Source organism: Heteronotia binoei, chromosome 20 (genome assembly GCF_032191835.1).
Source record: "Heteronotia binoei isolate CCM8104 ecotype False Entrance Well chromosome 20, APGP_CSIRO_Hbin_v1, whole genome shotgun sequence".
Taxonomy (NCBI): Eukaryota; Metazoa; Chordata; class Lepidosauria; order Squamata; family Gekkonidae; genus Heteronotia; species Heteronotia binoei.
The window spans coordinates 12,974,893-13,000,016 of NC_083242.1; the positions used below are offsets into that span (position 1 = coordinate 12,974,893).

Sequence of the window (25,124 nt, forward strand, 5' to 3'; positions counted from 1 at the left end):
CTGCCATTAGTCATGTGCTGGCCTGAAGGACTGAAGGAAGCTTCAAGGTAATAGAGGCTCTGTAGAGATCTGTAACTTCCTAAACTAAGAAGTCCGTACTATATTTTAACATCTGATAGGGGACTCAAGGCAGTAAGCTGTCCCCGTGGTGAACAGGTGCTGGTCAGCAGGAGACACAGAGGCAAGGCAATTCCTTACAAAGGTGAGGCGGTGGTAGTGGGTGCCCAAGAGAGAAAAGACAGCCTCTTAGGGTGTAGAGAAATCCTTGGAGGGCAGCGTGGAACAGAGCCTGCAGGCCAGAACTGGTCAGTTCCACCACACTGTGTGACTGAAGGTAAGCCGTAGCAGTCATTTTATGGCTCTTTCTGTCTCATGTGGCAGCCATTTTGTGTTTGCCCCCATCATGTTGTGTCATAATACCACAGGTGACCGCAGGCTCAAAAAGGTTGATGAATTCTGCTCTAGGAAATCTGGATTCATGGTTTAAGTAGGCGTTTCATCCCAGGACTCCCTCCAGTCCAAAACTAACACGCTCCTAATTTATCTGTGCAAAAAGCCCTGACCAGTCACTTATTCTGTTTTTTTCCCCTTTAACGCTGACCTCTGAAGCTCTGCCCTGGCGGAATACATTTGTGAAGGACTTCAAATGGAATCAGACACTCCAAGCAAGGAAAAAACGGGTCCCCAAAACCTTCCAATGGCTTCTTTCCATTGGGGAGCAGCCCTGTCTGCAGTGAAAGATCAGATTCCATCAATGGACTCAGATCACTCAACGGTAAGCAGCACTTGGTCTCAAAAGAGCTACCTGCACAGATCTTGACGCTTGCAGTATCTCCAAGGGGGTCAACTCCCAGTCAACATTTGCACAGCCAGATTTAAGAAAAGTGTGAGTCGGCCCTAGAACCCGAGACAGGAGAGTTCTCTCTGAGAGCCATTTCAAGCAGTTCTGTTTAGATTCCTACTTGGGGCTGTTCAGTGGGCCTTACTCCCAGGAAAGCATTCTTAGGATTGCACCGTCTGCTTGTTGAGAAGAACTTCTAGACCCTATGTGACTGAATGACTTCTCTAGGACCGGATTAATAATTAGGCCAAGTAGGCACTGGCCTATGGGCCCCCACACCTTTAGGGGTCCTGGAATCTTTCCCACTGCTTGCAGCCCTCCCAGCCTGCATGTGCAGCCAGCAACTGAGCTGCTCTTTGCCCAACTTGTCTGGTGTGGCTGCTGCTGGCGCTGTTGCCAAGTTTGCCTCTCTTTGCCTCTCCCCCACAGCTTTGGAGAAGGTGTCTGCAGGTTGCAGCAGGGGCTGCGGGTGGTGGTGGGGGGGCTCTGCCTCTAAGATAATTTGTGAGGGGGCCCCTGAGATTTTGACTGCCTAGGGGCCTCCACAGGGTTTAATCCGGCACTGGCCTTCGTGTTGCTTTCTGAGCAGACTGTGCTCCCTCTAGTCAGCCACAGTGGCAGAAAGGAGTCTGAAGGCACAAAAATGAAAGATTCCTCAAGGCGGGCTTTCAGAAGTCAAATCTGCCCCTGAATATTACGTGAAGGGATTGAATCATGAGCTTTTAATAGATTCTCTAAAGTTGCCTATCAAGAGGGATCTGGCCTTTGGACAAGTCCAAGAGCTGCCTTCTGAGTCACTTGATGGTCATTAGAGTGACATTCTATTTAATTTAACAGCTAATGGAGGATCTGTATCTTTCTAATGTGTTTTTCTCCTGCCCGTCCTCCCACTTTGCGCATTACAGTATGTCACAGTTTCTTGTTCCCTTAGGAAACATGGTTTTTTGTTTGTGTTGATTCCCAGTTCTTTGCTGTTAGCTGAGCTGCGAGCTGCGTTGCTTATCAGAAGTCTTTGCAGTTTGAATTGATTTTTTTATATCTTGTAATCCACCTGGAATCTTGACAAGAGAGGTGGACTATGAATGAAGTAAATAAGAACATAAGTACATGATCAGTGGTGCATCCAGTCCTACACTCTTGTGTCACACAGTGGCCAAAACTCAGGTGCCCTCAGGAGGTCCACAAATGGGGCCAGAAATCCAGAAGACCCCCTCACTGTTGCCCCCCATGCGCCAAGAATAAAGAGCATCACTGCCCCAGACATAGCGTTCCATCTATTTGCCTTGAGGCTAATAGCCACTGATGGTTCTCTGCTCTGTATGTTGATCAAATCCCCTCTTGAAGCTATCTGTACTTCTAGTTGCCACCCCTTCCTGTGGCAGTGAATTCCTTGTTCATGCCTCTTGAAATACCAGCAGTCTGGAGGACAGGGCAAGCTTTATTTGGCCACCTCTGTGAATATCCTTTTTCTTAAAAAACCTGCGCAGGCCCCGAGTCGTTTCCACCCCAAGGGGCTATTCATTTTACTGATCTCGGAAGGATGGAAGGCTGAGTTGACCTTGTGCCGGCAATCTGAACCTAGCTTCCACCAGGATCGAACTCAGGTCGTGGTGTATAGATGCTAACTGTTAACTTCCATTTCGATGTATCTGAGGAAGTGTGCATGCACAGGAAAGCTCATACCTTGACTAAAACTTTGTTGGTCTACTTTCCCAATGTTATCGTTATTGAATGGGTGATACTACTCTTTTTCTTTGTGCCGTTTGACAGTCTGATGGTGATGAAGAGGGGGACCTTTTCATCTTCCAGCGAGATCTTTCCAAGCTGATTCCTGACTTGTCTGAGGAACTGGAAGACTATTCACTGGACATAACCAACTCGCAGGTCTCTGATTATCCATGCTGCTGCAAGCCTTGGCTGCACTTCCATGTCTGTCTTTGGTACCTGCTAGGCTCCTCTGTGTTCTGAACTGGTGTTCTTATCGCATGAAAATTTTCCATTGTGCAAACAATCTTGGAGCAGCTGTGCAGTAGCAATCATTTGAAAGATGTGCCAGTAGAATGGTGGAAACAGACATGGTAGTAACGGTGGGAGGACATCTTTAAAAAATTTGTCTGCTCTGTGACATCACTTCCAGGGAAAACCTGGAAGTGACATGGTGTAGCTCTAGGAATTTTACCGTAGAATTTCCAGCAATTCCTAGAGCTACATTACATTGTTTCTGGATTTTCCCTAGAGGTGACATAGTGGCACAGATGATGTCATACCACCCGCCCCCCCATTTCTCCACCCTCAACCCTCCCTCTGGTTTCTAGGCAGATGCTAATTTGCTAAAGAGGCTTCAGTGCAGGTTGTCACTCATTTTAACAGTTCCCATGGTGTTTCCCTCCACCCCACTCCAATTTAGAAAGCATAATGCGAACTTCTGGTTTTTCTTTTGCCTGTGGATTCCTTCCCTAGATGAGTCTGGAGACATATGCAGGCGTTTGTTCTCTTGTAACTATTTCAGTGTCAGAATGATGGCTGCATCATCACACAATATGATGTCTTAGTCTATCCAACTTATTGTGGAGCCAGTGACTATGAGGTAGAGACCTTTTTTCTGGGGATGCATGAAGTTTATCCTCTGCTGGCAAAATACACACACACATGCACAGATTTTATTTAAACCAAAAGGCCATAACATTCCATAATGCGTAAGGGACAGTCTGTGACAATTCATCTCTGATGTGTATAAAACTTCATCTCCATGGTGGGGTCTCACACCCGTTGCCAAGCTTTGCTTCCTCCTTCCCGCCCCAGTATCCCCACGGCCTCACGTGAGCTAGCTGGGTTGATAGGCACCCCTTCTTCTCATCAACTCCCTTCCTACGCATCCTGGGGTGGATAGCCTGGAGTGTTCTGATTGGTCCCTTCCCTGACCTTTTTAAAGATGGTGCAATAAGCTATATGTTCCCACTTGCTGCTCCTGACTTCTCATAGGAGATCAGGACTCATTCCAGCCACCACTAGTTTCAGCCTGCCTCCACCTCCTGGCAGCATCCACCAGTCACATAGGAAATCTCTTGCATTTATAGCCCTTTGGCCACACTGAAAGCCCTTATTTTCCTTAATTCTCCCCTATTTTTATGTGTGTGTCACAGGGCTTTTTTTGTAGTAGGAACTCCTTCGCATATTAGGCCCCACCTCCTGATGTAGCCAATCCTCAAAGAGCTTACAGGGCTCTTCTTACAGGGTCTACTGTAAGCTCTAGGAGAATTGGCTACATCAGGGGGTGTGGCCTAACATGCAAAGGAGTTCCTGCTACAAAAAAAGCCCTCTGTGTGTATGTTTGGCTCCAATCCCTCATGGTATCCTGGCTGCATGTCGTTATTTTCTCCAATGTGTAGAACAGCCATTTCTGTGGATGAAAGCAAGATGGTGGACTTGGAGACAGAATAGTGACGCAAAGCCTGAACCCCACTAAAAACAGTTGGTAGCTTAGCTACTGCTGGGATCCCTTGGGCAGTGCAATATCCAAAGCAGATAGAGAAGGTGGTTTTTTTGCAATACATGATACCTTCCCACACCAGCACCACCACCCATTTCCTCCATCATAATAGCAGGCAGTCTGCTGTTTATAATAGTGGGAATTGGCATGCAATTATTGGTGCCATTATATTTGGAGAGCCAGTGTGGTGTAGCAGTTAAGACTGCAGACTCTAATCTGAGAGAACCAGACTTGATTCCGCACTCCTCCACATGCAACTGGCTGGGTGACCTTGGGCCAGTTCTGGTTCTCTCAGAACTGTTCTCTCAAGAGCAGTTCTTGAAAGAGCTCTCTCAGCCCCACCTACCTCACAGGCAATACTCACTGTAAACTGGAGTCTTGTGAGCAAAAATTCTACTTCATGAGCTGCTGGCATTAATGATGTAAACTACTGCATAAATTAGTTTGCTCTGGAGCCATTTTTCCTGAACTAAGACAAAAATGTGTGAGAGAGGCTAAAAAACTCACATTAACTCAGCTTAGAGGGAACACTGCTCACAGGGTGTCTGTTTTGGGGAGAGGAAGGGAAAGGAGATTGAGTCTGAGACTCTGAGTGAAGAGCAGGGTATAAATCCGGTCTCTTCTTCTTGAACTCACAAGATAGATAGATGAATTTATTGTCATTGTTCTCAACAAAAAGAGAGCAACGAAATGAGGTGCTCTTCCACAAACATACCAACACATCAAACACACATATTCATAAACCATTTAAATACATCTGAAACCATTAAACCATTTAAACCATTAAAACCATTAAAACCAAGCCTTTCTGATTTGAAATACCTGTTTCCCCCCCCTTTATGAAGCTGTGACTTGTATCTTTTCTGTATGTACAGAATACGGTCCCGTTCACGGAACATCCACTAGAGCTCCAGAATGAAGATTTAGATGCCTCATCTTTTCAGGCAGAAGAGAGCAGTCCTCAGTCTGGCTCAAGGGGACACGTTGTACTAGACAGAGATGACTTTGACCTTGGAGTTAAAGACCCACCAAGTGAACAAGGCGTGATTTCACTGGAGTTGCCTCTGCACGAGCACGAATCCAAGGAGGGCATCTCAGGAACCCTTGCGGAGAGGGATCCAGCAGCTAAGAAGGGCAAGGAGACTTGGGGTTTGACACCTGACCAACTGCCGTCAGTGAAAGGATTGACTTTTTTAAGTGAAAAAGAAAAACAAATCGAAATTGACAGCGGAAAGGAAGGAAGGAAATTAATAGAAACAAAAATCCACTCCAAGGAGACACCAAAAAACAATAACAACAACTTAGGGAGAACGACTAAGGAGAAAAGTGAGCAGTGTGCTGTTTCAGCCAAACACCCTCGAGAGCTGAGGTTGTTTGCCCTCAAGGTATATGTGGTCGTATTGTTCTCTTTCTATGAAGGCCTGATATGAACTGAATGTGTCATGCTGAGATCTCCCCCTCACAAAGCAATGAAGGGGAAGCAGTAAATGGAACATAACAACAACATTAACCCGGCTACAATTAGTGGTGTGCTCCTATATATAGAAAGAACGCTTTATGAAGCAATAAATACCAAATGCATTCAATGTACATCTTATACATTCAAAACGCGCTACGCTGCACTTTCTATACAAACCAAGTCGTCATAAAAAAACGCGTAAAAGCGGAAGCTAGTGTCCGTGCTGTAAATAAGACTGAGTCCACTGTGCGATTCACAATATTTCCAAATGGGAAAGGTTGCCTTTCTCTTTGAGCCAATGGACAAGGTATCTGAACCCCACCTTGTCCACTGGTTCGAAGAGGCTACCTTTCCCATTTGGAAATATTGTGAATTGCACAGTGGACGCAGTCTTGTTTACAGCACAGACACTAGCTTCCGCTTTTAAGAGGTTTTTTTATGACAAGTCGGTTTGTATAGAAAGTGCAGCGTTGCACATTTTGAATGTATAAGATTTATATTGAATGCATTTGGTATTTATTGCTTTATAAAGTGTTCTTTCTATATATAGGAGTGTGCCAGTAATTGCAGCTGTGTTATCATTGAGATCTCCCGGTCTTCGCAGCATCCCTGTGTAGTCAGTTATGTTAAAGGAACGATGGTTACATGGCAACAGGGCTTTTTTTGTAGCAGGAACTCCTTTGCATATTAGGCCACACACCCCTGATGTAGCCAATCCTCCAAGAGCTTACAGGGTTCTTGGTACAGAGTCTACTGTAAGCTCCAGGAGGATTGGCTCCATCAGGGGTGTGTGGCCTAATATGCAAAGGAGTTCCTGCTACCAAAAAAGCCCTGCATGGCAAACCTTGCGGCTGAATGGGAACTTGAACCCGGGTCTCCCGTTTCTTTAGTCCAGCCCCTGAACTATTGCACCATGCTGAGAATTTGAAATGAGCTTGATTTATTCTGAAATTGTACAATATTTTGAATATTTGGTTCTCTTATGTGAGCCATCAAAGAAGGAAGGAGCATTCCTCCAACCGATAAGAGATTAGAACCACCTCTCAGTCTCGAGAATGTGAAATCACGTTAGCCAGTCTTGAAGTTTGCTGCTTTGTAATGAAAGCTGACTTCTTGGGAAGCTGACTTCAGTCACATCACACAGTTTTGTTACCCTCAATCAAAATCACAGCGTACACACAGCCCAGTATTTGTGTATATAGAGATGTTAGGTATGATCCAACCAGACTGAAGCCCATCAGGAGGAGCGTTCAGTTTTCTACTTGAAAGGCATTTTTCACACCTTCCAAATCGTCGTCCACCTCCTGTGGGGATGCGAACTCTTTTACCACCTTGCACTGGCATGCATGTGGCTCTCTTGCAAGCCATGATGAAAACTAGATTTGAACCAGAAACTTCCTGGTTTGTCCGGGGTTGCCAGGTCTGACTCATGAAATATCTGGGAACTTTGGGGGTGGAGCCGGGAGACTTTGAGGGTGGAGCCAGGAGCAAGGTTGTGACAAGCACGATCGAACTCCAAAGGGAGTTTTGGCCATCACATTTAAAAGGACTGCATTCCTTTTAAATGGCTTCCTTCCATTGGAAATAATGGAGTATGGGGGCACCTTCTTTTGGGGCTCATAGAATTGGACCCCCTGGTCCAATCTTTTTGAAACATGGGGGGGTGTTTGAAGAGGGGCACCAGATGCTATGCTGAAAATTTGGTGCCTCTAGTTCAACAAACAGGCTCCCTCAGAGCCCCAGATATCCAGATTGATTCTCCATTATATCCTATGGGGATCGGTCTCCATAGGATATAATGCTCAGTGGGCATTTCCCCACCAATGCTTTCTGATGTTCCTGAAGTGGGGGGGTGGGCCTTCAAACCAGAGGATCTTCTGCACCCAACTGGGGATTGGCAACCCTAGGTTTGTCTCCCAAGCACAGGGTGAAAATATTTCCATTATCAAAAGGTAAAGAATAACTTTTGATTGAGGGATCACACATCTGTCACATTCCCACATGCAGCCCTTAAGGCTCTCTTCCTTGGCCCTTTGCAAGAGCAGCAGCCTTCCAGTCTCTGGGGAGATGTTTGTTGCCTCAGCCAGGCAACCCCATGGTTATTTGCAGCCAGGATGTCCCGAATTAAATCAGAGGATTTGGTGAATGCTAAAAAGCGAAACCTTGCTAATGTCTAGAGCAGGGATGACCAAACTTGCTTAACAGAAGATAGAATAAACATCACATGTTTGAGAGCTATAAGATATGAATGTCAGATGTTTGAGAGCTGCAAGGAAGGAAGGAGGGAAAACAATAGATGGGGAGGGAAGGAGAGGTGGAAAGAAAGCGACTTTTACCTTAAGTGCATTTTCCAAGCGGATACCTGGCTTGGCTTGGGAAGTGATTTAAAGAGACAAATGCCTTCTCCTGGCCAGCCAATGAGGCAGTGGGAGCTTCAAGAGCCACACAATATGTGGGAAAGAGCCACATGTGGCTCCTGAGCCACAGTTTGGCCACCCCTGATCTAGAGTCTCTGGGCTCCTTGCCTCCTCTGAGGTTTATCAGCTAGCAGACAGCAGAAAGCTTCTCTTGTTTTGAGACAATGGTGATTATGACGATGAGAGCCGCATTAGCTTTCAGTGCCGTGATACTGTTGGGAGGGGAATGAAAAGGAAGGCATTTTAATGTTCGTTGTAAACTGTGATGCTGTTCATTTGTAATTGGCAGTTTACGTCTTCTTCAGGGCGATATGCCAAATGCTGTTATAGCCTGCCCTAAAACTGTCATTCGGGAATGGAGACTCAACATTGGCCTTGTTTGCAGGATGGGCAGGGGGAGGAGAGCCTAACATTTTTCTTCGTGCTCTTATTCTAAAGTGCCAGTGATTTGTTGTTTCTTTGTCTTCTGCTTCTGCTGGTTTTGGGGGGAGGTCTACCTGTGTGCGAGAAACAGGGCTGGCATGTGGGTGTAGGCGGCCTAGGCAATTGCCTAGGGTGCCAGCTTCCAACAGGGGTGGAGAGCGGGCGCCCCCTCCCCGCTTGCACTGTCCCTGAGCCTCTGACTGGACACTGAGGTGTTGGAGGAGCTCCCCCAGCCCCTCGGCACCCAGAAACCACGGCTCTTTCAGTCCTCGGTGCTCTCTGAACTTGGAGAGCGCCGAGCACTGAAAGAGGCATGCGTTCTTTCTGGGCGCTGAGGGGTTAGAGGAACTCCCCCAGCCCCTCAGCACCCAGAAACAATGGTGCCGTGTGTTCTTTCTGAGGGCTGAGGGGTTGGAGGAATTCTCCAGGCCCCTCAGCGCCCAGAAACAACAGCACTTTCAGTGACCGACGTGATGACATCAGCTCTGGGTGACATCATCACGCCGTGCGCATGAAAACTTTAATCACTATGTAAGAGCCTCCTCATGCATTTAACATCTTCCTTATAGGGAACCTTTAGCATTCAAAGCTGGCACTCCCCACTCCAGCTAGTTAAATCAGTTTACCATCGCAGGATTTTGCTACGTGTGTAGACCAGGCCTGCAACTTGCTTGGAGCTGCACTTGCTCCTCTTGATTCTGTGTAGCTTGCACAATGCAGTGTAGCTAGAGAAAGGTACGGTGGCTATCTGTTTCCCCCCACTTCTCCCTTATGTGTAACTAGGCCTGTTCTCTGTCGAAGCAGCAATAGCAAGTGATGGCTTCAAAGGCGAGTGGTATCTCCATATTCTGCGCTGCAGCAGCCCACTAATGTAAGTCCACAATCCTGTGAAACCAAAGCTTTACAGTCGCACCAGTTCGATCACCAACTGTTCTTCTTTCAGGACATGGAGAAGTGGGATCTAGACAAAGTTTTGCAAGATCTGGAGACACAAAGCGAGGCCAGCAGAAGCCAGACAGCGGAGGAAGCAGCTTTCCCTTGGATGGACCATGGTGAAATGATCGTTTGAGTTTGCTGGAAAATGTGTCACCACCAGGGCTTTTTTTTTTAGAAAAAGCCCAGCAGGAACTCTTTTGCATATTAGACCACACCCCCTGGTGTCACCATTGTTCACACAGGGCTTTTTTGCAGAGAAAGCCCAGCAGGAACTCATTTGCATATTAGGCCACACCCACTGGCACCAAGCCAGCTGGAATTCCTGCATTCCTGTGTGTTCCTGCTCAAAAAAAGCCCTGGTCCACCACCATTTGGAACGCAGTTGCATGTCGGCAAGAGTAGAGACCAGATTACAAGTGCACACTGCTGTGATTCTGACTCCTCAGAGGACGGAATCCAGGAGATTCAGCCCTTGTTGTTGCTGTTCAGTCGCACAGTCGAGTCCGACGCTTTGCAACCCCATGGACAAAGTTCAAAAGCTTACCTCCTTGGGGGGATAGTATTGTGCTATAGCTGATTTGCTTTGAAAAGTGATTTAAAGAGAGAAATGCCTTCTCCAGGCCAGCAGACAAGGTGATGGGGGCTTCAAGAGCCACAGGATACGTGTGAAAGAGCCACATGTGGCTCCTGAGCCACAGTTTGGCTACCCCTGAAATAAGCTGTAGTTCTATGTTATGTCTGAACTGGGACGCAGCCTCTGGATTTAAATGTCTTGCCATCTAGGCTTTTAGTATTGCCCGAAAGCTAACCTGTGGGCTGCTGTCTTTTGCTGCATCTGCACATTTTGCTTCCCTCACAAATGGTTTCCTGCATAGCCTCGCTGCCTGAGAAGCCCCAGTTTTAATTTTCACAGCACTTCTTGCTGGACAACAAAACTTTTTTGCTGCATACTCTGCCAATTCCCGCTCCTTAGAGGAAATTTCTCTCTATTGAAATGCAAGATGCGGTGATTCTCTTCTCTTTTTTTTTTGTCTTCAGAAACCCGCAGGGCTGTGTCACAAATGAAGCTCATGGGGAAGCTGAAAGAGCTGTGTCTGAAGCAGTCAAGGGCATTTTTCATGCGCAGAAGGCGGCGGCTTGCCAAGTTTCCCCATTTTAATGAGGGTCAGGGGGATGGGAGGTCAGTTCTCCTACCTTTTCACTTGTTTATGACCATCCATCATCAGCGCTTATGATTTAGACTGCCCAGGAATTCATTGCAGTCCAGGGCCACCACAAGGGCTTTTTTGTGGCTTGCTGTGGTGGTCAGGGGACACTGTGGATATAAAATTCCCCAAGCCCAGGTTGCTTGAGAGGAGTGGCTGAGAAGTTTCCCTGCTCTTTTACTGTCAACGCGGCGTCCATAATCTTGGAGTTTTAGCAGCACTAAATGTCCCCGCAGGAATCTAAAATTGCTCTTTTTTTGCCCTTTGCTGGACTTGAAATCATAGCATGTGCCCTCCTGCAGCGAGAGAGCCCTTGCTGTGTTTTCCAGGTTAGCAAGGGGTTAAACTGGGAGAAACCAGTTATCCTGACCCCCTTTTCCCTGCTTCCAGTTCCCTCTGATACCCGGTCCTAGAGACATCCGTCTGGCCTCAACAAGGGCCAGAGCCTTTTCGGCCCTGGCCCCTGCTTGGCGGAATGAGCTCCCCCTGGAGATCTGGGCCCTGTGGGATTTACCGTACTTCAATTCCGCAGGGCCTGTAAAACAGAGCTCTTTTGCCAGGCTTTCAGCTGAGGCAGTGGACGTCACTTGTTATTGGCCTCCCACCTTTCATTCCATCTCAGTGCTGTAGGACCTGCTGGACCTGGACCATAGGCCATGTTTGTAAGACTGAGACCGATTCCCCACTAGCCTTATGCTGCTCTCACTCTCCTCTTCTCTGCGGGGCTTCCATGGGATTTCACACTATCTGCCCCGGGGCTGCAACTCGCTCCGCCTCTTTTGTACAGCAAACAAGATCCTCGAAAAACTCGTTTCTGTTTGCCGCATGAAAAAGGCAATGCCAGTTGCAGCCCCGGGGCAGATAGTGTGAAACCGGATGGAAGCCCCACAGAGAAGAGGAGCGTGACAGCGGCATAAGGCTAGTGGGGAATCGGTTAGAATTTGCCATTTTAGTCTCTGTCGTTATTCTGTGATTTTTGATTTTATATATTTTAATTGTTTTTTAACTGTTTTTGTGACATAACCCGCCCCGAGCAGGGCAGGGAACAGCCAGACCCCACTCTTTCATTCCTGGATCCCGCTCATGCTGAGAAGCCCCTCCTTCCCCAGCTTTGACTGGCCCACCAGAGGAAGGGCAGGAAGCCGCTGGCGGAGAATCCCTCCTCTGAGAAATAGGGTTCTTTTTCAATGGGATGGTTATATCTGCACTTTTATTTTCTGCTGATTCCTGTCAGCTCTTTGGGAGCCCGTTTTGGCCCAAATGCAAGGCAAAATATATCAACAGATCCAAGCGGGCAGCCGTGTTGGTCTGAAAGAGTAGAGCAAAGTAGGATTCAAGTGCACCTTTAAGACCAACAAAGTTCTATTCAGAACGTAAGCTTTCGTGTGCTTCAGGCACACTTCATCAGACGAGGAATCAGGTACACTGAGCAGGGCTATATATAGCTGGTAGGCAGTGGTTTAGAATGCAAAATGGTACGAATGCAAAATGGTACAAATTTGGATCTTAAATTTGTACCATTTTGCATTCTAAACCACTGCCTACCAGCTATATATAGCCCTGCTCACTCGTCTGATGAAGTGTGCTTGCAGCAGATGAAAGCTTACGTTCTGAATAAGACTTTGTGGGTCTTCAAGGTGCACTTGACTCCTACTTTGTTTTAAAATATATCAACGTAACCCTGACCTGGATAGCCCAGGCAAGCTCAGTCTTGTCAAATCTCAGAAACTAGGAAGGGCTGACTCTGGCAAGTACTTGGAAGGGCAATATCCAAGGAATACCAGGGCTGGGACACAGAGACAGGTATTAGAAAGCCACCTCTGTGAAACATCCTAACTCCATTAGGAGCCACCAGAAGTCACCATGGCTTTCAGGTACTCAAGCATACACAAATACAAAAAAAAAAAAATCAACATAAATCAAATAGTGTAGACATGGCTATTAATGACAATCCATAATGAGAAAGGGATCACAATCTTCATTGGTGGGGGTGTAGAATGATAGCAATGAAGGGATTGCAGAGGGCAATATACATTTTTTAGTTACGGCAAAAATGTGTTTTGAATCTTGCCTCGTGGAGATGGATAACACGTTGGCATCATGATTTCTGTTCTCAGAGATGTCCCCTCCTTAGTACCGTCAACAAACAATCAAAACTCCACTCCAATGGGATTACAATATACTCCAGAACCACCAACCGTGTATATTGATTTAAGGGACACAGAACCACAGAACTGCGGATTATTGGGTGAAGAAAAACAAAGGTAATTGCCAGGGTGTAATATGTGAGTGTGTAAGAGAAACAGCTTAAAAGGGAAGACCCTCTTTGTATGCCCCTTCCCATAAAATGAAAAAATCTTTGTTCTGCAAACTGGTTCACACGTGACATGTTAACCCAGGGGTGTCAAACATGCGGTCCGGGGGCCAAATCAGGCCCACAGAGGGCTCCTATCAGGCCCCTGAGCAATTGGCTGTTGTCTGCTTCCCACTCACTCTCTCTCTCTTGCTTCCTTCCGCATCACAGTTTGCTTTGCCAGGCTTGCTCAATCACACGGGAACTACAGAGCAAAGCCTCTATTTTCTCCGTTGGCTGAGGCTCCTCCCTCAGGAAGTGCTTGCTTTGCTAGGCTCTCTCAATTGCACAGCAGAGCTACAGAGCCAAGCCTCTCTTCCTTCTATTGGCTGAGACACCTCCTTTCCCTCCTGGGGAAGGCAGAAAAGAGCCAGAGCTTCCTTTGCCCAGTTCTCTGGATTCCCTGGGAGAGATACAAAGAAAGCACCTTTAAGACTAACAAGTGCTAATGTTTTAAGTATATTTTATTTTGCTTTTTTTTAAAAAAAATTTAATTGTGTTTGCGTCCCTTATGAAGTTTATATCTCCACTACCTGGCATTGCATTTTATGACACACATGGCCTGGCCCAACAAGGTCGCATTTATGTCAGGTCCGGCCCTCATAACAAATGAGTTTGACACTCCTGATAATCCATCCTGGGCATCAGCAACAACCTGAAGGATTACAGTCTTCCAGTCATTATTCCAGAACTTCCTGATCTTCATCAGCTTGGCAGGTGCCTATTTTCTTCTCGCTAGAAGCAAGTCAAATGTGGCCTAATCTCTGATTACCGGTGGAAGAGTAGGGTGAAAACACTGAGGTAGAAGATTCACTCAGTTTAAGTAATCATAGGAATTACAGCTTCCAATGCTGAACCGGAGGCTTGGGGTAATTTTGATCCATGGGAAACGCGAGTTAAGGAGGTGGGATCCTTTTCTGAGGTGGCTGTTTCGGTTCTGTTGTGTTATTGTAGTCACCAAAAAAGGGGGGGGGGTTAAAGATGTCATTTCCTTCTGAAGCGAACGATAACTCATTTGAGGAAAAGTTGCCATTTGCTTCCGAAGGAAAGGGCACGTTTTGCAAAACGGTTCATGTGTCGAGGGTCTGATTGCATGTGGATCTGCAGTATTGAAAACAACCTTGCGACTAATTCAACCTGTTCCGGAGGTCCAGAGCAAACGAGAAACTTGGATTGCCCCGTCACTCCAGCCTACAAGTTTGTAAGGGATATTTCCTATTTATGTAGATCAGGAGTGTCGAACACATTTGTTATGAGGGGCTGGATCTGACATAAATGAAACCTTGTTGGGTCAGGCCATGTGTGTCATAAAATGTAATGCCAGGATGCAGGGATACAAACTTTATAAAGAACACAGAGATGCTTTCTTTTTTTTTCTTTTCCTTTTTTTTAGGGTGCTTTCTTTGTATATCTATTGTAGGATCAGAAGAACTGGGCAAAGGAAGTTCTGGCTCTTTCCCTTCCTCCCTCCCCAGAGGAGGGGGAGGAACCTCAACCAATAGAGGGAAGAGAGGCTTGGCTCAGCTCTGCTGTGTGGTTGAGAGAGCCTTGCAAAACAAGCTTTCCCTCCCCCCTAAAGGAGGACCCTCAGCCAATGGAGAAAATAGAGGCTTTGCTCTGTAGCTCCTATGCAGTTGAGCAAGCCTGGCAAAGCAAGCTGTGACGCAGAAGGAAGCAAGGGAGAAGGAGAAGGAAGCAGACATACTCAGGGGCCTGACAGGCGCCCTCAGTGGGCCTGATTCGGCCCCCAGGCCACATGTTTGACACCCCTGAAGATTAAAGAGTAATTTTGTGTGTGTTGGTTATCGGTGCTGTCCTAAACAGACATGTCCTTCTGGGCTTAGAAGAATGTAATTCTGTTTAGGATTGCACTGTAATGGAGTCTGTTCAGTGGAGCACATAAAGCCCCCAACATCTTGCTTGTTCTGGACTTCAGGAATTGGTTTTCTCATGGTTGCTGGAAATGGATTGACTCCAAATCTAAACCTCCGTGGTTCATTGAAACAGATGTGCCAAGTGACAGGCAAAAAGACATTCCAGGCAAGGAAGCCTCTGTTCGCCAGGCAGGGTTTCTTCAAGAGAGCTATCGAGCGGTAGCTGAGAAACTAAGGTGTGCAAAATCTAGTGCCAGGCTCTGATCCAAAAAAAGGACGTCCGGCTTGCCTTGACCAGGGCCAGGGCCTTTTTGACCCTGGCCGCGATCTGGTGGAATCAGCTCCCTATGGAGATTCTGGCCCTACCGGACTTTCTACCATTCTGTAGGGCCTGCAAAATGGAGCTGTTCTGCCAGGCTTTTGGCTGAGGCACGCGGGCGTCCTTACCTTACTGCTGACATCATCTAGCAGACCTCCCTACACGGACTGCTAAATATCGGGCCTACAGCTATGACATCTATGACACCTAGGATATCTTGTAACCTATACTACGCACTATGCCATTCATGCTGCATAATTTGATAGTTCATTGATTGTTTGATGGTTTTATTATTTTTATTGTTGGATTTTACTGTTTTATTGTTTTATCGTGCTTGCGATCTGCCCTGAGCCCATGATGGGGAAGGGCGGACTATAAATCTACTAAATAAAATAAATAAATATCCTGATGGAGGGCTTTTACCTGACTAGAGTTATAGCTCTGCTGGGGGGCTCAGGTTAAAAGAAGGTAGGACTTTATGGAGGCCTGCCTCTGCTTCCGAATAGATAGTGCCCCTTCCTGCCAAAGAATCCCTTCTCAGAGGCTATGGGCAAGCTGGTGACTTGTTGAGAGAGCCAGCTTGGTGTCATGGTAAAGAGCAGCAGACTCTAATCTGGAGAACGAGGTTTGATTCCCTGCTCCTCCACATGCAGCTGCTGGTGTTACCTTGGGTCAGCTACAAATTCTCCCAGAGCTGTTCCTCTCAAGAGCAATCCTCAAAAGAGGTCTCTCAGACTGTGTCTGTTTTGGGGTGAGAAGGGAAGGAGGTTCTAACCTGCACTGAGACTCGGAGTGAAGGGTGGGGAATAAATCCAATCTTCTCCTCCTCTTTTTCTTCACCTCCCCCCCATGACTCACTCAGAAATCACCTCCTGGCTGCATTTCTGCAGTCTATCTTGTCGAATCGCTTGTGGCCCTCTGCCTTCAGTTAGGTCAACCTTTTGCATTTAATAGGGCAATATCATACTTGCCCCGATCCACATGCTATATTACACCCATCCCGTGCCCCTAGGCTGGATTTTAAAAACCTGGGATGAACTCAGGGCTTGACGGGTTACTCTTAATGCAGCCTTTAATGGAAAACCAAAGTCCAGGAGAGCCTCTTAAGTGAGGTCATGCCCACAGAAGCCGTTCTGAATTCGAGAAACCGCCGCTTCTTATAGAGACTACTCGTTCTGACAGGGGATCTCAAGGGAGCGGATTATTGGTTTCTTCTCAAGATGCAAAAAAATAAAATAAAATAAAATTCCCAGCATCGGAATAATAAAGAGAGTTCAAAATGGGCCCAAGGACAATATTAATCAAGAGTAAAGAGGAGTCCGCTGTAGACTTCAGGCAGAGCCACTTAATTACGTTGCCTGTTATTAAAAAAGAAAAGAAAAAAAAAGAAGCAGCTTTATCATAAGCGATAAAGATCAAGTTGTTCTTTGTGCATTCGGCTGTAATACTCTGGGGATAAAAATATTTCAAGGAAGGCCTTTTGATTGCTTAAATACTCTGTCTCAGCAGAAAACGGAAGGAGATAATCATTCGTAGCCCGCGCTGTTTCAGATCGCATATTAAAGCAACGCCAAAGTGGTGTTTGGGGAGGCTTGCTGTTGACTTTATTGCGAGTGTAGGTATTAGAAGTCCGTTTCAAGAATACAGGGCCCCGAGCAGGGATGAATCATAGGGAGCAGTGACCGGGGATGCAGGGCTTCCCACAGTATTAACCAGGGGTCATTTCATAGAAAAAGAAGTGCCAGAGCTCATTGGCACAATTCATTTGCCTATGCCTCAGACCCCTGACATCATCGGAAGGTATACTCAAAAAGGTATCAATCGAGGGAAATAATATAAAACTAGATAAAAATTCTATCTTGCCCTGAAATAAAACAAATCCACTTGTTGCTGTGGATCTCTGGTGTATTCTGTGAGCAGCTGTGAAGTATTTTGCATAGTTAATAGTTGTTGGAGAGTTAGTCCCTTTCAGAAGACTCTCAGTGATTTCGTTATCTGAACATCCGGGGTAAGATTGAAGAAAAGGGACAATGAACTTCACACAGATATCCACGTACATATTACAGTGTAATAGGATACGCTCAACTGATTTAATCTCATTAGATGCACAGGTACATAGTCTTTGATCTAAGGGAATCTTGGTAGATGTTGAGCTGATATAATTTAGTATAAATGTCATAATAAAACCTTACTCCCATCATACCTTTTAAAATTACTTTCTCCTATGTGGTCATAGTGGCATGATGAAGATTTCCATCTGTCTGCTTGATATGTTTTGGTTATTTTCCCTTTTTTTTGTGGGGAAAAATATTAGAAAGTCTGTCAAATCTTAGCAAAATTTTCACACAATCAAGAGACTAGGAAAATAGAGATGAAGGATAGAGGCTTCTAGAGTTTATTATAAAGGCAATATTACCTGTCCAGATGTGCAGAAGTCTTTGTAGAAATTAAGAGGGAGACATGCACAGCCATAGTGCCATGTCTGAGGGTCCCCTTACTTAGAGTAATGGGGGGAACAATCTGTCTACATGTGCTCAGACTGAACAAGGAGGTGTGGTTTGCTCTCATGTTTTATGGTCTCAAGGAAAGGAGGCCCTCCCGTAACTATGGTGCCCTTAATGAGAGAGCCAGTTTGGTGTAGTGGTGAAGTGTACGGACTATTATCTGGGAGAACCGGGTTTGATTCCCCACTTCTCCACTTGCAGCTGCCTTGGTCTTGGGTCAGCCATAGCTCTGGCAGAGGTTGTCCTTGAAAGGGCAGCTTCTGTCAGAGCTCTCTCAGCCCCACCTACCTCACAGGGTGTTTGTTGTGGCGGAAGAAGGTAAAGGAGATTGTAAACTGCTCTGAGACTCTGAAATTCGGAGTGGAAGGTGGGATATAAATTCAATATCTTCATCTTCTTCTAATGGTTGCTGATGGGCTTTCCTGGGCACATGAATGGCTTCCCAGTTTAATACAATAGGTGAGACTGACACTGTAATGTTTGCCCGGGTGTGTCATGATGAGATTAATGGTTAAATCAATTTAGCTTGGTATCCTGATGAGGAGACAGAGTGGAAGACAAAGGCTTTGTGCACATGAGTGGCAGACATTACCACAGAAGAAGTAAACAAAGGAAGCTGAGTTGTAGCAAGAAGTCAGGAAGATGGCCCATTTAATCAGTGGCCAGGGATTAAGACAGAAACAATACATACTTGTGAGCCTTTAATGTTTCAACTTTCCATTGGGAGGGTATAATATAGTGGGTTCTATACAGTAATGAGGTGAGGTGGTAGTGAACATAGCTCTTTTATTGAATGCAGCATGGTATAGCGCTGCCTACAAAGACTAACTGCTAGGGCCGCAGGGCCCCCTATATATACACACCCAAAGTTCCTGCGCTGTCTGTGACTGGACCATTCAAACCAGTCGGGGGCTCTTGATTGGAGCAAGGCAGCAGGATTTGGATCCTGCTGCCTATTGTTCCCGAGTTCCCCAAGCTCTGTCCTTCAGGCCCCAGTGAGCCAGGCAAGAACTCCAGCTTATAGATACAATTCTAAGCACATATACAACAGAGGGGGAGAGAGCGGCCAGACCAGGAGGAAGCCTGTGTTGTAATCGGAGCAAGGCCCAAGCATGGTTCCCTGACATTTTGCAGAAAGTGGTGACACTTGGCCTGTTTCTGACAAGAAGCATCCATTTTGTTTCCATGGCTGGGGACCCCCTTATTCCTGTGGGGTGCTCCCTTAGAGGCAGGCAGTGCCTCCTGACCACAACACAGGCTGTGAAGTTTTAGAACAGCATGGCCAAACTTGCTTTAACATAAGAACCACATAGGATGAATGTTAGATGTTTGAAAGCCACAAGACAGGGAGGGAGGGAGGGAGGGAGGAAGGAAGGAAGGAAGGAAGGAAGGAAGGAAGGAAGGAAGGAAGGAAGGAAGGAAGGAAGGAAGGAAGGAAGGGAGGGAGGGAGGAAGGAAGGAAGGAGGGGAGGGAGGGAGGAAGGAAGGTGGGGAGGGAGGAAGGAAGGAAGGAAGGTGGGGAGGAAGGGAGGAAGGAAGGAAGGTGGGGAGGGAGGGAGGAAGGAAGATAGGGAGGGAGGGAGGAAGATAGGGAGGGAGGGAGGAAGATAGGGAGGGAGGTGGGAAGGGAAGGAGAAAGGTGGGGAGGGAGGAAGGAAGGAAGGAAGGAAGATGGGGAGGGAGGAAGGAAGGAAGTTGGGGGGAGGGAGGGAGGAAGGTGGAAAGGAAGGAAGATGGGGAGGGAGGGAGGAAGGAAGATGGGGGGTGAGGGAGGGAGGAAGATGGGAAGGAAGGAAGGTAGTTGGGGAGGGAAGGAAGGAAGGTGGAAAAAGGAAAGGAAAGGTCCCCTTTGCAAGCACCAGTCGTTTCCAACTCTGGGGTGATGTTGTCACAGTGTGGTTTGCCATTATGGGGTGGTTTGCCATTGCCTTCCCCAGTCATCTACACTTTCCCCCCAGCAAGCTGGGTACTCATTTTACTGACCTCGGGAGGATGGAAGGCTGAGTCAACCTTGAGCTGGCTACCTGAAAACCCAGCTTCCACCGGGGATCGAACTGAGGTTGTGAGCAGAGTTTAGGATCGCAGTACTGCAGCTTTAACACTCTGTGCCACAGAAGGAAGGTGGACTGTATAATAAAAGTGGGGATTCTTCAAGACTGGAGAAAAGATGACAAAATAAAGCCCCCCCTCATGCCCTGGTGAGAACAGAATGTGCACCTAGGTGCATGAGATGCCATTGGTAGTTTAATGGCTGTTAAAAGCGTGTTGTGTTGGAGGGGAGGGAGAGATTAACCTCATCAAACCCCAAAGAGATATTATCCTGGAAGGGGAAGGGATGATTTCCTGTTCTGTTCCTTTATCTTCCCTGCCATTCCTCAGGAGACCCCTATTTATATCCCACAGAGCGGTTCTTGCATAGGAGACAGCACAAGTCTTCTCCATTCGAACAGGGACTTTGATGCGGCCTGTGGCATTGTGACCGTGAACAGAAATAGCACTGGAAAAGGGAGAGTAATGAGTTTTTGCATTCATTTCCATAGCTCAAGAGACAGCTCCACAGACAGCGAAGAAGACACAGAAGCGATGGGCCAAGAAAAAGCGAGACCAGGGGAGTTTTCTCAACTGTCACGGTACGAAATACAGCAGCTCTGCTTTTTTCACGACAAGGAGCTGGTGTGTCCCACTGGTGCTAGAAACATCTTCCTTGGCTGTCAGAGGGAGAGTGCTCACTGCTTTTTCATCTCAGCATACTTTGGTGTAGCTAGAGATCTTTGGCACTAAGCAACCTATGTAGTCAGTCAAGAGCCTCCTATAGCATAGGGGTGTCTAACATGCAGTCCAGGAGCCAAATCAGACTCCCAGAGGGCTCCTATCAGGCCCCTGAGCAACTGGCTGTCATTTGCTACCTTCTCCATCTCTCTTGCTTTCCTTCTGCATCACAGCTTGCTCAAGGCTTGCTCAATTGCACAGGAGCTACAGAGCAGAACCTCTATTTTCTCCATTGGCTGAGGCTCCTCCCCTGAGGAGGAAGGAGGGGAGGGAGAGCTTGTTTTCCCAGGTTCTCTCAATTGCACAGCAGAGCTATTGAGCCAAGCCTCTCTTCCTCTTATTGGCTGAGGGTTCTCCCCCGCCCCCAAGTCCCCTGGGGAGGAAGGAAAGAGCCAAAGCTTCCTTTGCCCAGTTCCCTGGATCCCATGGGAGAAATACAAAGAAAGCACCTTTGAGGCCAACAGGGGCTAATATTTTAAGCATGTTTTAAGTTTTTTAAAAAATATATTGAATTGTGTTTGTCTTTGTCCTTTATGAAGTTTACAGCCCTGCTACCTAATCTTAAATAGGTACACACAAGGCCCGGCCCGACATGGCTTGGCCCAATAAGGTCTCATTTATGTCAGATCCGCCCCTCATAATAAATGAGCGTGACAACTCTGCTATAGTGCCATCTTAAGACTGTGGTATATATTGCAGATGGGTTTCTGCTGGGCCATATCTAAAGCGATATCTCTCCCCCACCCCCGCCTGAGAAAGGGTTCTTTCAAACTTAAAAGCTAGCTTGCTGCTTTATGAGTTTTCAGTGAACCCTGATAAGAGCCCTACTGCTGCTGTCTGAAGTTTCCTACAGGCAGCCCCATCGCTGAAGACCTTCTGCATTTTGGAAGGCCTTTTTCTCAAATTAGCTCTTGCCATGATCTGAAATGCTGTCAAGGCAGGGCTTTTTTTTGTAAAAAAAAAAGCCCAGCAGGGGGGTTCATTTGCATATTAGGCGAAATCCCCTGACATCACCATTGTTTCACACAGGGCTTTTTGGTAGGAAAAAACCCAGTAGGAACTCATTTGCGTATTAGGCCACACACGCCTGACACCAAGCCAGCTGGAACTGCGTTCCTGTGCGTTTGTGCTAAAAAAAAAAAAAAAGCCCTATGTCAAGAGAAGATTTACTGTTTGAATGTTTTTTGAATGCATGTCATTGTCATGACTGTATTTTTGTGAACAACCTTGAGCACTTTGAAGTGGAGGGGAGAGAAAAGGCATATAAAGAGTTCCACGTAAACGACTACATAATCTGTGTGCTACGTTCTGCAACCAGTAATTCATTCTATGGTTTTTCTGCACTTGTATAGTATTGTAATGTAGATGGCAGTGACTTGAGCACTTACGTAGTTCCAGTCATATTAGTTCTATTGCAGTACCTGGACCCCTTTAATTCATTTCCTCAGAGTTTGGGTCTTTTAGAGCTAAGCAAGGCTACTCGGAATCCTACTGGGTTTACTTCCAGGGAAGTGCTCTTAGGATTGCAGTTAGGTGCTATTCATAGCCAGCTTTAACCAGTCTCTCCCCCTCTAATTCAGCAAAAATTGCACCGCGAAGAGTTTTCTGCTACAGCAGCTACGCCACTTTCGCCAAAGGATGACTCAGGTTCCTACAAAGGGCTCTGGAACGATTGCCCATGATGAAGGAAGGGGGCAGGATCTTAAAAGAGTGGAAGAAACCGGTCTGCCAAAAGTCAGGGGGAAAGACTGCTTGAAACCACGGGGGCTGACATCACTAGGCTCAAAACATTCAGATGCCATTGCAAAGAGCGTCCCCTTCCTTGGCCAGGTCCTCAGCCAGTCTGACTCCTCAAGAGATCTCAAGAAAGAAATTGGGGAAGGGTCGCCTTTGGAGACAACGCAAGCGTCTTTGGAAGACCAAGGCACAGGCTGCCCAAGGTGCTGTTAGAAAAAGCTTAGCACAGCGGGTTTTTTAATCTCCACTTCCCCCCCCCCCCTGGTTTTCAAGTGGGAGGTCAGGACTCAAATAACTTTTGCCAGATTGGGCCAATCGTCCATCTAGTTCAGGGATGGTCAAACTGTGGCTCAGGAGCAAAGTTCCCTCAAAGAGGTAAAGTCTTGTGAGCAAAAATTCTACTTCGTGAGCGACTAGCATTCAAGTTGTGAACTACTGCATAAATTAGTGTGCTCTGGGGCCATTTCTGCTGAGCTAAGACAAAAATGTGTGAGCCAGAGGCTTAAAAATTGTGAGCTAGGTCACACTAACTCAGCTTAGAGGGAATACTACTCAGGAGCCACATGTAGCTCTTCCACACATTTGTAGCCCCACATATCGCACACATATTTAGCTTGGTTAACACATTTAAAGTTAAAGTTGCTTTCTTTCAACCTCTACCGTTTTCTCCCTCCCCCATCTATTTGCCTTTCTCACTCCCAGCTCTCAAACACCTGACTTTCATTCCTTGCTGCTCTCCTCTCAAACATCTGACATTTAGTCTATGTGGCTCTGAATTAGGCAAGTTTGGCCACCCCTGATCTAGTTTATTGTCTTCTGTACTGTCTCGTACCAGTTCTCCACATAATTCAGATAGAGAAAGGTTCTGGGGCAGTGATGCTGTGTATTCTTGGTGCTTGGGAGGGCTTCTAGTGTCTTAGCCCCACTGGTGGACCTCCTGATGGCACCTGGGGTTTTTTTTGACCGCTGTGTGACAGTGTTGGAGTGGATGGGCCATTGGCCTGATCCAACATAGCTTCTCTTATGTTCTTATGTCATTCCCAACCAGTCCTCACTGAAATCCTTTAACTGGAGATGCTAGGGATTGAGCCTGCCATCTGTGACCTGCTCAAGGGAAGCCCAGCATGGGGGTTGGGAAATAGAGCACGAGACCTTTGGGTGTGGGTTGTAAAGGAGGGCAGGGGCAGATTCTCTGAGGAGTTCAGAAGCCAACAGAGTTGTCCCCCCTTGCGTTTTGTAGGACAGGAGAAGACCTGATAGAAAAGAAGGCCCAAGAGAAGCAGAGGCGGCAGAGACTCCACGACCAGCTGGAGGGATCAAAGCCTCGGCTTTCTGTCACCGGGAAGCAGCCCATGGCAGAGCAGACGCCCATCTTGTTCCACCCGGTGAGTGCAACAGCTTTGGTGAAAGACATCTCCTTGCATCGTGCTCCAGGCTTGTCTTCTGACCCCCCAGTTCTTTTCATGTCACTTTTCTTTTTTTTGGAAGAAGCTGAAGATCTTCTTCGTGGTCTCTGTGCAGTCCCACACATGGGTTTTCCCGTCAGGACGAACCCTACCTCGGAGATTTTAAAAGCTAGCCTAGGCGTTATTTTTGGCGCGCACTCCCTTCCGTCCTGGGGAGCAGGCATCCACTGCACATGCCTGGAACGGGAGGGAGGCGCCCCACCCAGCCAGTTTCTTTCCAACCGTCGCCCGGGATAGTCTTACCTCGTTGCGCTCCTTTTTTACCTCAGAACCTAGCCTTCGCTTCTTCGTCGTTTCCTCTCTTTTATTCCATTTTCCTTCTTATATTCTTATACTCTTCATTACTCTTCAAAAAAAAAAAAAAGAAAAAAAGAAAAAAAAATATCTTTCCTGCTTTTACCTCAGACCTCCCTTCCCCTACCCCCCCTCCCCCCCGGGCGTATGGAAGGAAGGGATAGTAGAATAACCTTTAAAAGGTGTTCGCGTTGTAGGGCAAAAATCCCTACATCGGACGGACATTCACTTTGTTTATTTTGCCTGGGAGAAGCCCATAAAGTAGACGCCTGTGCGCATTGCCTTCAATTCGGCAAACAGGCGCGGAAAAACAGGGCCGCTAGACTGAGAAGTCATCTTATGGAGTCTGTGCTTCACCCTGAAATGTCGCAATCCTCTACTACAAGTAAGTCGCCTCCCCTTCTGTCTCCCCAAGGGGACAGCGCAAGGTCGGCAGCTTCAGTGGCCACTGTTCCCAGCAAGCATAAGCCCGGCGATGCCGCGAAAACCGGCGACGGCGCGAAGACGTCACAACAAACGGTCGCGCCTATTAAATTGAAAACTGGGAAGCACACCAAGAAACACAAGCACTCCGATCCGAAGGGCCCGAAGGATTCGAGAAAACCTACCGACCCGAAGGAACCGAAAAAATCTACCGACCCGAAGGACTCGAAAAAACCTACCGCTCCGAACAAACCTTCGGAACAACACGAGTCTGACAGACATGGTGATCCGTCCACACCCGGATCCGATACCCAGGAAGCGGCCACTCCGCTTACGGACTCACCGCATCAGCAGACGGAGGAAGTTATCCCGGTTCCGTCCCGATCTCCTTCTTTGCAAGGATCCATACCAGACCCTTCGCTGGAGAAGATCCGAGACCCGCTGCAGTGGACTCAACAACACATCAACCCCAGATCGTTCCGCGATATGTCGAATCCCATCCAATATAGACACGATGCTCATCGCTACTTTGATACTCATCGATTCCCAGCCAGATCTCCGAGCATCGAGAGACATCGGTACCATCATACACGTTTCCCGGAGAGATCCCCTAG

General features: G+C 47.1%; 1 protein-coding gene across 1 annotated transcript; it reads left to right on the forward strand.

Moving 5' to 3' along the window:
* Nucleotides 1-12: 12 nt before the first annotated feature.
* On the forward strand, nt 13-25,124 carry DNAAF8 (dynein axonemal assembly factor 8). The gene is made up of 11 exons (XM_060261025.1): nt 13-47; nt 610-775; nt 2,612-2,725; nt 5,207-5,716; nt 9,574-9,682; nt 10,605-10,746; nt 12,889-13,035; nt 20,362-20,451; nt 22,171-22,530; nt 23,568-23,712; nt 25,065-25,124. Exons 1-11 carry the CDS (start codon nt 13-15, stop codon nt 25,122-25,124), a joined length of 1,878 nt encoding a protein of 625 aa, XP_060117008.1.